The sequence below is a fragment of the Typopeltis vanoorti genome, chromosome 7, assembly GCF_054136105.1.
Source record: "Typopeltis vanoorti isolate ZY-2024b chromosome 7, IOZ_Tvanoo_1.0, whole genome shotgun sequence".
Taxonomy (NCBI): Eukaryota; Metazoa; Arthropoda; class Arachnida; order Uropygi; family Thelyphonidae; genus Typopeltis; species Typopeltis vanoorti.
The window spans coordinates 122,175,455-122,188,190 of NC_143555.1; the positions used below are offsets into that span (position 1 = coordinate 122,175,455).

At 36.3% G+C, this 12,736-nt stretch overlaps 1 protein-coding gene across 1 annotated transcript in view; it reads right to left on the reverse strand.

The window, feature by feature from the left end:
* Positions 1-12,736, reverse strand: part of LOC150105010 (pre-mRNA-splicing factor CWC25 homolog) — a 115,515-nt gene that overhangs the window by 24,543 nt on the left and 78,236 nt on the right. The window contains exon 7 of the mRNA XM_090396099.1: positions 9,366-9,571. Coding sequence (XP_090252225.1) covers positions 9,366-9,571 — 206 coding nt within the window. The remainder of the gene's footprint in view (positions 1-9,365; positions 9,572-12,736) is intronic.

A 12,736-nucleotide genomic window follows, 5' to 3' on the forward strand; every position in this document is an offset into this window, starting at 1 on the left:
ACTACGTGAGAATTGGACATTAGGTCAGAAGCCCTGGTCAGTTCTCCGCATTCCTTTAAAGATAATGTGGAAGTCTCCTCTCTGTTATACAGCTTTTACCCTTAAGAACGTCGAGGATACAAGTTAGAAAATGATAATGTAAAGAGGCTTTCTGCTGGTCTCAATAGTATATTATGCTTAAAGAAATCTTGTTTTTTTTTGTGCATATTTTGTTTGAGTTTCATAAAGTGGAAGATCTGGTAGTGAATTTCCTTCGCGTTGATGCAATGGCAGTTCTGATGGGCTCTATGGTCTGTTATTGTAACTGAATTTACTGTGATAGTGCTTGATACAGTAAGAGTGGACAATACTGTCTTACATTACAATCAGATTTCCAGCTTTGCCTCAACACAAATGTTAAAGAATGAAAAGAATATGGAAATGAAATACCAGATTAAAAAACAACAAATCAGATATGGAAATCTAATAGAGCTTACCTTTCAAAAGAGTGGAGTGGGGACAATTGCTGACTTCTGAAGGGGAAGGAAATCTTTTGTTCATTAAATTCTCACCACTTCAACATGTTTCAAGGTTCTTTAGATGCATGTCATAAACTGAATAGTGGAAAAGTGCTGGCAGATAATACAATCTGATAAGTGGTTATTTTGCACAGTTAGCCAAGTGGTTATGTGCTCTGCAACCATATGCCAAGGTAAAAAGTGTCCTGCATTCGATTCTTGTCACCAATGTGAGGAGTTAAGGATCATTCTCAGACATAGCCAAGTTAGCTAGTCTTGGGCATGAACTGCAGAGTTTTTCTCCCCAGTTTATCTGGGATTTTTCCTCCTGCAAAGCAGGCAAACCAGTCTTAAGAACACAACACTTCACAGACAATTACACATGGTTGAGCATGGGGGAAACAACCCCACCTCGTAGTGAGTTATGAATCCCAAAAATGGGAGGCCAAACCTTACATGGGGCTGTTGTGCCAAAGAAGAAGAAGATGATTATTTACTATCCAAGGTGATGCATTTTTTATAATTTAGAACCAAGGTTAAAATTGAGAACTTAAACACAGATAATCATGAATTGTATTGAATGAATTGAAGAACTATGGACATCCGCCTCAGTGAACATAAAAAATACATCTGGTACTATCACTATGGCAAGTCAGGTTGGATACCCCTGGCAAAGAGGATCAATTAAAAAAACCAAAGTGCTGCACAGAAGCTTTTATAAGTCAGAGAGAGAGAATGTTCTTGGAATCAACAGAAGCTTTGAAACACACTCCAAGCCTCAACAAGTATGGCTATATAAATTTGCCTAAGATTTGGGAGACAATCATCTTAAGACTGAATTAATACCTGCTTTCTCTCTGTTTTTTTGTTGTTCTTAATGTAGATGGCACCTAATTAGGACTTTAATCTCTGTGTTGTACATTACAATTGTTCAAACTAGACCCATTGTTATACCAAATTGTTATTGTCTCGGCTGTGACAAACTGTTTTTGTGCTCTGAAGATGTTGGACAGAATACCAGCAAAATATCAGCAATAAGTTAATAAACAGTTATTATTATTATCCTAGATGTCTGGAGTAATTACGTTGAAAGACTGTTAAACACACCAAGCCGTGACAGAACCGTATCAGAAAATTTTCAAGAGGAATGCAAAGAGGAGTATATATCAATACCTGAGGTAAAAAAAGCTGTCAAAACATTGAAATGTGGAAAGGCTGCTGGAGTATATGATATTTGACCAGAAATACTTAAAGTATGGAGATATAAAAGCTTTGCAGTGGCTATACTGCATAATTCAGATGGTCTGATCAGAAGGTCAAATTCCTGATGATTGGAGTCATGCTCTCATAGTACCATCTTTAAAAAAAGGGAATAAAGCTGAATATGAAAATTACAGAAGAATTTCTCTATTAAGTGTTCCAGGTAAGATTTATACAAGCATACTTGAAAAGATGTTGAGAAAAATTGTGGAAGAGAAACTTGGAGAAGAATCTGTACAAGGATCTGTACTTAGTGTGATTAATGGAACATTATACAGAGCAATACATATTCTATATTTGGTCACATAAGTTCAGCAATTAGAATTGGAGGAAATACAGGAAGATTGTTTGATGTAAAATCAGGGGTAAGACAAGAATGCACATTATCTCCACTATTATTCATCATTTACATGGTTTACATTATGCAAGAAAGTGGCATTAGGCCTGATATTAGAATTGGAGATGTCAAACTCAGCTCTTTGCTTTATATGCAGATTATGTTGTACTCTTAAACACATCTAGTGCAAGTCTCCAGGATTCTCTAAATAAAATGTATAACAGCTGTAACAAATTTGCATGAAAATCAGTAATTAAAAGATCAAAATTATGAAAATAGCCAGAAACATCGCACATCAACTGCATTCTGAATGGAGAGCTTACAGAACAAGTAAAATATTTCTGCTATTTAGACACAGTTTTTAATAAAGATAAGAAGTTAAATTTGGAAATATACAACAGAACAGAATAAGGCAAAGCTGGTATGGTGGGTAGCCAGTTGATAAATTTATATGGAATAACAGAGAGTAGCCAAAACACCAAACCAGCAGTATGAAAGATATTGTTCAAACCAGTTTTAAGTTATGGATCTGAAAGTTGGGTTAGAAATAAAGTACTTGATCAAAATGTAGATGGCACAGATATGAGGTTGCTGAGAAAAATTAAAAATTAGGGGAGTGAACCGATGGCATCAATGCCAGACTCATATTAAAAATGAAGATATTAAAAAGGAACTTGACATTATTAGCATTCAAGAATATGTTAACAGAGCTAATCTAAGGTGGTATGGTCACTTAAATAGAATGGGTGAGGAAAGGTTAGCAAAACAGGTGTTTAATGCCAAGATGGCAGGAAAGAGACCCAGAGGAAGGCCAAGGTCTAGGTGGATTGATTTAGTCAGAAGTGCCTTAGAAGGACGAAATGTTAGCTATGACAATATTGGAATGCTCATAAGTAACAGACTGATTTGGAGGAAAATTGTTGATAGGAAATTAATAATAATGTAAACTTAATCATATAGTGCTGTCATAGTAGCTTGAACAACCCTTGGGGGTACATATTAGGAAATTTATGATGATGAGAAAATACTCTTGGACATGTGTTTTAGGAGGCTTCATAATTGATGGTGCATAATCTCGCTGCCATCTATACCGCCAGGTCTCATGCCTGGAGGGAGGCTGTGTAATGGTATATAAAGAGGTACTGACAGCCATGTTAAGGTTTGGAGACTAGATGCTCTCTCTGTATAAGTAACATGTCCAAGAGTATTTTCTCATCATCATACACTAACTGGTGGCCACCCTGCAGAACTGCTTTACAGCTGTAATCTCAAAGATGGAGGAAGTTCTGGATCTCTAAGTATATTTTGCATGCCCTTGATTGGACTGGTATCACTCATATAGCATGCTGAAAGACTAAAGGGGGGACTGAAACCCTTCATCTAGAAACCATATATATCAACATCCACTTCAGGCTCCCAAAGTAATCAGATCTATTCTGGAATCCATAGAGGTAAAAAATAACCTGATGAACAATAATATACCATATTTTTCCATGCATAAGATAAACCCAACTTTTTCGAACCCAAAATTAAGAAATCAATATTTTAAACATAAAACAGAAAGCATTTGATATTTTTTTAAATATTCAAAGTATATTTAGTAATTAGGCAATAGTTTTAAGATACATACTACACCCTCTGTCCAAAAAGAAACCAAACTTTTGATAGAAAATAAAACACAGGCCAATTATAATTATTCAAATCATTTATTTCAATCAATATACTCTCCCTCAGATTTGATACAACATTTGGCATGGTCAATTAATTCATTTAATGAATTAATTGATGGTTTTTGGGATACTGTTGAGGCCACTTGAACGTTTTCAATGGTGCTGTATCACTTTCCTTTCATCAGCAAATGAAGTCAGGGGAAGAGAAAGAAGTCACAGGGTGCTAAATCAGGTGAATATGTGATCCAACACACAAACTTGGTTTTTGCTCAAAAACTGTCTCACAATGTTCAAACGATGAGATGGTGCTTATCGTGCAAAAGTGACCAGCTGCCTGCATCACAATATTCATGCCGTATGCGACTAATTCTTGCTATCATTTGCTTTAAAACTTCGAGATAAAACTCACCATTGACCGTTTGGCCAGGGAATGAATTCTTTGTGGATAATGCCCTTGGAATCATAGAAATAAATCGGCATTGTCTTTACTCCTGACTTCTCCAAGCGACTTTTTTTTGGATGCCCTCTTCTGGTGGTCTTCACTTAGCACTCTGGCGCTTTGTTTCAGGCTCATAATCAAAACACCATGTTTTGTCACCAGTAAGGATCGTTTCAAGGAAGTTTGAGTACTTATGAGCAGTTTTAATGAGGACCTTGCAGTGTTCAATTCAATACATTTTTTGGTTGTCGGTCAACTTGTGGGGAACAAATCGCAAATTCAATTTACAAAGGCCCAAACTCTCAGCCAAAATGTTGTACACAGTTGATTTTGGAATCCCCAATTCATCTTCAATCAATCTCATGGACGATTTCGGGTTTTCTTTGTTGAAATCATGCACTTTTTGGATGTTAACTTCGCTCAGTCCAGTTTTTCATCGTCCTCAAGTGTCTCGCGCCCACTTTGAAAATCGCTTAAACCACTTGTAAACTTGAGCACAGGATAAGCATTCATCACCGTATGCTTTTTGAAACATTTGATGCATTTCGGTAAAACTTTTACCAAGTTTGACACAAAAGTCGATCGCAGCTCGCTGTTTGAAACTCGTTTTCTGACCTTTCGTCAAAACACACTGTCACTCTTGGCACTATAACTCGGCTTCTAATGAAGCATATGTCATAAAGTTGACAACGCTAATGAAGCTTGCCTCTTATGACAACAAAAAGATACAACAGGTGGCGCCACTAGTTTCTTCTATCTTCGAAAGGTTCGGTTTCTTTTTGGATAGAAGGTGTAAGAAATTATGCATCACTCTCAGTTCCGGGCATATCATTTTCTTCGTCGTTTTTTATTTTCGGACATTTTTATGAGCTAGTGTTCAAAATATTGTTACTGCATTAACTTACCCCACCAATGAGTTGCAGACATATGAATGCTTTCAGAGTTCTGATTGGTTTACTCATAATCAGCAGTTAATGACGTCAATCGACAGAGTTAACAAAAGTTAGTGATTGGTGGAAGCCTGTTCGTGGAGACAACGTACCAGCAACTTCGTCATGGCAACCGCAGGTTTCTCAACTGGTCCCCCCCCCGTGTATAAGACAACCCCAATTTTTTTTGTCTAAAAATTTTAGCTTCATCCTCTCAGATGTCATTTAAGCTAGATTAACAATATCTGTTTTCAAAGCTTCCAAATCACATCTTGCAACAATATTCTGAAAAATGCCACACCAGACTAAAAAAGAACATGGGATTCTTGTTAGAACAAGTAAAAACAATATTAAAAAGGTCACACTGAAATTACTTGTTTGAAACACTTTTGCATGGACTGAGCTGTAATCAGCAATAAAGAAACACATCAAAATCGCAAGAATACATTCAATTATATGCAGGGCATACCAAAACTGTGCTTTAGAGAATTAACACCCATCCTGCATTGTCTCTACAATCCACTATAGATTGTAGAGACAATGGTACTTATTACAATATCTGGTACTTATTCCAATGCATGGAAGCTATCTCATATCCATCCTATTCCAAAAAAGGATGATAGACATCAACAATTGCCATCATCACCTCTGTCCTCTCCACAATAATTGAGAAAGTCATCAATAGCCAACTCCTCCACTATTTAGCGATCCACCAATTAATCAGCGATCACTAGTACAGATTTCACCATTCAAGATTCCCAGCTGACCTCATAGCTGATATCACCCACCACTGGGCATGTGCACCATGAAAGGTTCAGAGAAACTTGTGCTGTCACCTTTGACATTTCCAAAGCCTTCTGATCATGCATGACATCATGGCCTGCTTAACAAATTGCCATCCTTTAGTCTCCCTGCCATCCTCTGTAATTGGATAGCCAGCTTTCTCTCCAGTCATTCTCTGCAAGTGATGGTAGATGGCTCCTTCTCTTCAAGCTTCACCATCAAAGCTGAAGTACCTCAAGGCTATGTCCTATAATCTACTCTCTTTTTCTTGTTCTTAAATGACCTACTCATAATCAAAACTAATCTTATCCACAGCTTTCCTGACAATAGTACTTTCCACTCATCCTACTCATTCGACATACCATGCAGTACTCTGACATCCCAGGTTACAAGATCATCAACAACCAGTGCCCTAAACATCAATCTTCATACGTCGCTTGACGTCATTTCTTCAGATTTTCTTCAGTGTGGCGAGGCTTCAATGTAAAATGAATGGGGCAAGGACAACTTTGTCATGTTCGATGCCACCAAAACACAGTCTTGTAAAAGAACATCTCAGTTCAACTACTCTTACCCTCAGTAACAAAACAAATCACCAGACAAGATCAGATCTCTCTGCTTGGACTATAGTTTATCTCCAGTTTCTGCCTGGCATAAACACATCCCATCAATAGCCTCCTCAGTATCCAAGAAACTAGGCATTCTCTTTTGTTCAAAAGGCAATTTTATAGCCAACCAATTAACTATATACAAATCCCCAAATCCATCCATGCCTGGAATACTGCTCACATGTTTGGGATGGTGCACCTAAAACTTCCCTTAAAATCCTTGATGCTGTTCAGAGGAGAGTAATCAGGCCCAATGATAATCCCTCTCTTACAGATTCACTTCAACCTCTATCTCACAGATGCAGTGTTTCAGCACTATGTCTATTTTACAGGTACTTCCATAGTCAGTGCTCCAGTGAATTGGCAACTATCATTCCTTCACTTTCAGTTGTACCTGTTAGTTAATACAAGAGTAGCAACTGCTCAGCATCCCTTTACTGTGCAACTGCAAACACACCTCTTTTATTCTGTCCACCTCTGTCCTCTGGAACAACCATCCTCATGAAGTATTCCCAACAATTACAATTTGCAGCTATTCAAAAAAAACATCAATAAACTTCCATCTCAGTCCTCATCTGCACCTAACAACATAGCACTGATGTGCTTATAGGTCTCTTGACCTCTTGTGTATGGAATGAAATTGGGAAAAAAAGTCAGACCCCATAGGCCAATCACAATATGTTTTATGAATTAATTTTTTTTCTTCAGATCATTGTACCGTGGAACATAAATTAACAAAAGAAGAAAGAAGAGAGGTTGTCCTTATGTATGCCAAAGACAGTTAGAAATATACTGTAACTATTTCTGTTGCCATACAACATTCAGTTGCTTATGAGTTTAATTTCAAGCAGCCTGGCAGGCCTCTAATTCATCAGAGAACTGTTGGTAAATTATTTGCTTATTTCAAAAGAAAGAAGAAGAATTGATGATCAGCAGCACAGTGGTCAACCAAGAAGTTCCACTGATTCAGAAACATCTGCAAGGGTGCAACATGGTTCAAGAATTACAGTATAGGCTGCTATAATATGGAGGGGTAGATTAATTGGTTCATATTTCATTAGATATATGAAGAGCCAAAGGCTTCAATAGAGATGTAATATCCCTTAGCTTAAACAGGTTCATATTTCTTTCCCAACACTGTAACAGGTGAAATCTACCTTCAAATGCTGTAAACATTTCTAATGCATAAATTGGATAAAATCCTGCTGGCAGAATGAGCAGTTATGTTGCTTCAGCAAGATAGAGCTCTGCCACATTTTTTGATTAATGTCCAGAATATTTTGCAAGAAACATTTCCAGGGAAATGGACTGAATGACATGGGCCCATCAAATGTCCACTGAGATCTCCAAGGCCTAACTCCTTTGGATTATTCTTGCTGGACCACTTCAAATCAGTGGCTTATGTCAATTGAACCAGAACAACAGACAATCTAAAGGGGACCATCACATCAGTATTTGCAAACTGCAGAGAAAATGCTACCGTACTCTTAGGAATGTTAAAAGATCATGTGTCCAATAAGCAAGGAAGTGTTTAGAAGAAAATGTTCAACCAATTTGAACATTTAATGTAATTTATATACCAAATTGTCTATGGGGGCCTGACTTTTGGTACACTCTGTGTGTGTGTGTGTGTGTGTATTTACACACACACACACACACACATATATGCCTTCAAGTGGAGGTAGTTATGTAGCACATCATTGCACACTGTAAGTAAAAAAGTAGCAAGACAGTTTAAAAAACATGCCATGTAAAGTTTTCATGAATGCTAATAACACCAGCTCATATTAGAATTGCATTTCTGTGCTGCACACTAAAAATTCTAAGCAAGAATATTTTGTATTATGGATAATATTTCTGGGAAAACTCCCATGTTACTCCTCTTAACAAACTATTATATTTACAGCTATTTTGTCTGCTTCTGTTTAGGAGTGCCCCTGTTTAAATGTCATTGGCTTTTTACTCACGGATTCTTAGGGTATTGTAGATGTATGTTTACCAATAAATATATGTAGCATAAAGGAAGAGAAATTTACACATACCTTTTTCCTGGGTGTTATTGGCTTGTCTTCTTTTTTCTGCGATGTGCAAACTACTGCGGTTATGGTGTTTTGGAAGGAAGTGTGGGGGGGGGGGGGGGATTGGCAATATGGGAGAATTAATTAAAATAGGAAAAAACCCCGGGTTTTTTTGTATAATATATATATACATGTATATTATATTATTAGGGATGGGTGGAGCATTTTTTTATATAGGGTGGGAAAGGATGAAAGCGGTTGAGAACAGTAGCTGATTTTTTGAGGGGGGGGGGGGTTGACAGGGTGCGGTCTGTTTCAACTATGCTTGGTTGTCTGAACTCATGGAGGAAGTGGATGCTATGTCAGGTTCAGTTAGGTGTTTCTGCTTTTGAAGTGTTTGTGTTATCGCCTATTGGTCAGGGTTGTGACCTCAATTTTACGTTGTGAAGCTTCCGAATATTTTATTTTGAAGAATTTTGAAGAATATTTTGTTAATTTTCAGCAAAAATATACTGTAACTATTTCTGATATTTTATTAAAATTAAAATTTTTTTTATGTGGATATGAAGTATTTATAAAGACACACATGACATCCTTTTTGGCATTTTTATGAGTTTCTAACTTTGAAAAAAAAAATTTGTTTAAGTATCACCTGAATTGCTTAAAACTGCAAATAACATGCTAGACCTGTCACCTGCTCTCTTAACTTCAAATGGAATCTATAGAAACATAACTGTAAAAGTCTACTTTAGAGCAGCTTTTGGAAAACAACAGAATAGCATCTCGCCTCACTAAACAATGCATATGTTATACACAAGCATTACCTTTTGGGTGCTTTACCATCACTGGAAACAAATCCCTTATCTCTTTCATTATATGAATGCCTGGAAGGTTTTACTGAGCTTGTATTATATTTCACTTCACGATCAGGAGATCTTGATTTTGAACGCACTTTACTTTTTCTGCTGTTCTTATCTTGATGTACACTAGTTATTATACCATTGGATGCATGTGATGATTTGTGTCCTCCCTAATAAAAGGTAATAACAGATCCATTAAAAATCTTAAAAAATACCCAATAACTGTGTTTAATGTCATTATACACCTTTTATAGATATAATACATATAATAGAAAAGCTATTTTTGTTAGAATTTAGTTACTTTCTACAAAAACAATAGATATGAATGATGGTTGCATGCGTGCACACACACACACACACACACACACACACACACACAGAGAATAAATAAAATAGAAAAATAAAAGTAAACAAGGAGGCTGATTTTTAAGTCATTACCTGTACATTTACAACTAATTTACTTGAGCATTTCCATTAGTCCTTTTATTTCAACAAATACAGTCAATTCTCACTGTTGATAGTGGGAGTCAATTGTATTCACTGCTTTTTTTTTTCCCTATAATTCAGATATTACAGAATCACCAAATGGAATAATGATTATATGTTTTTATTTTATTTAACCAAGTAGTATATTCACATGACACATTTTCCCATATGCAGTTCACTCTTAAATAGCATATATGGGGTTGTAGGTATAGCACAGATCGAATGCACTGAAAGACCACATAACTGTTCAGAAATGCCTGAACAGTTCAAATAATTTTTCAGGCTGAAATATGAGAGAACTACTTTGTTAGGTGACTCCTTGAAATAACGAGATACTTGTATTTTGAGATAAAGCACTAAAATTATGGACTAGTTAATTTCGTGGTTTTCTGTGAAGACACATCAGTGAGTCAGCTTATCTCTTCAACTATAAGCAATGTTGTTACAGTGTTCATTTCCTCAGAGGTGCTCTGAAGTTTCTGAACTACTTACATAAGACTGTCCTCCATACAAATGGACATCGCCCATGTGTTTTGTGGTTTTGCTTACTTCTGTAAGAGAAGCCATAAAATGGGGAGTCAGTGTCCATTTTCGTGGAAGAATATCAAGATTACATCAGACACTTAAAGAAAGAAAAAAGCCAGTCATACTCAGCATGCTGGTTTGTGTCCCAATAAATGCAGCTTTCAATGGAATAAAACCAAGATTCTCTAAAAAAAAATCTGGTGGGGAAGATTGTTCCAAAGGACAGAGGTATGTGGAATGAGAAGTTGATTTGATGTGTTTGGATCTTTTCTCTCCCATTCTTTTAAGTGACCATACCATATGAGATTAGTTCTGCTAAAACATTCCTGAATACTAACAATGGCAATATTTCTAATATCCTCATTTTTAATACAATACTGCCATTGATGCCATCTGTTCACTCCACTATTCTCCCTCAGAACTCTCATGTCTGTGGTCTCCAGTTTTTGATTAAGTATTTTATTTCTATCCCAGATCTCAGATTAATAACTTAAAATTTGTTTGGCTAATTTCTCTTATTCCATATAAATTTATTCAGCTGGCTATCCACCATACCAGATTTGATTATTCTTTTGTCTATTTCCATATTTAATTTAAAATCTACACTAAAATTGTGCCTAAATAGCTGAAATGTTTTATTTGTTTTATAGGATCATCATTCAGGATATAGCTAAAGTTTTCAATGTCTTTGCTAATTTCCATACCAAATTTCTTACAATAGGAAATCTTGCAGACTTGCACTGGTTCAGAAGTATAACATCATCTGCATAAAGTAAAGAGGTAAGATTAAAATTGCCAATTTTGATATCAGATTTAATACCCCTTTGTTTCATAATGTCATCCATATAGATAATGAATAATAGTGGAGATCATGTGCATCCTTGTCTCACACACACAACATTTTAACTGTATCTCCTTCAATTCTGACTTCTGACTTACAGCTTAAACAGACACCATGTGTTTGCTCAATATAATTACACCATATAACAGTAGCATTTTGAAGAGCTTTCCTCTTTGCACCCCTTGTCATATGCCTTTTCCAGATCTACGAAACTTAAATACAAATCCTTGTTATATTCCGATGATTAATGAACTATTTGTCTTAAAATGAAAATCTGATCCTGAAAACTCTATTTGTCCTGAATCCAGCTTGTTTTTCACCACAATTTTTCTTGGTACTAATATTAATAGCGAATCATTATTATTGACAATGAAAATAGGCCAAAACATTGAAAAACAACTGCATCTTGAATTATTATGAATATTCTGTTGATTATGTTCTTCTACAGGTGAACCTATAGAACAACAAAAGGAGTACCCCAGGGTTCTGCTTTTTCACCCACTCCCTTCCTCATGTATATAAATTTATTTGCTCTCTCTGACTTCCAATCCTATCCATAGTTTCACTAATGACAGTACACTCCATTCCTCCTTTATATTCAACAAACTTTGTAGTGCTCAAGTATTAGAATCTTCAAGATCTACCATGACCAGTGACCTGATCTGAGATCTCTTAGCTACATCCCAGTGGGGCAAGGACAACCTGATAAACTTCAAGGCTACCAAAACTTCCTGCGTGACCTCTAAGAAGAAAGAGCTCACATCCCTTCCCCTTATCTTCAGTAACACTGAGATATCCAAACACAATCAGATTTCTCTACATGGACTGACTTGTACTTCCAATCTTTCCTGGCACTACCACACTTCAACTATAGCTTCCATACTTACCAAAAAACTTTGTGTACTTTTTCACACAAGAACTGCCATTCAAGAAGATTAGCCTCATATTTAGTGGAGTATGCAACACTAAATACAAGGCTAATTTTCTTGAATGGCAGGCAGTCTCAAGTAGAGTGATATTGGCAAATATCAGAATGGGGGAACTGGACAATGAGACTTATTTATACCTATGGTCCCACAGAAGGTTCTACTAAGTAGAAGTGGAAGAATTTTTTGAGGCACTAGAGAAAGCTACTGACACAATGAAAAAGGAAAAGTTGGTCCTCGTTGGGGATCTAAATAGCAGAGTAGGAAGTGATTGTCAGATTTTGGGATTTTGGGAAAATTTGGAGAAAAAAGATTTTGGGAAAATTTGGAGAAAATAGCAAAGCTAATAATAATGGCAAATACCTGTTGGATTTCTGCTCAGGACATGGACTGGTTATTACTAACACCATGTTCCAACATAAAAATGTGCACAAATTCACAAGGAAAGAAGAAGCAAGGAATAAGAAAAGTCTCATTGACTATGTTATCGTTGAAAGTGATGTTTTCTCCCTGGTGCAGGACACAGGAGTGTACAGAGGATTTGAAATTGGAAGCAA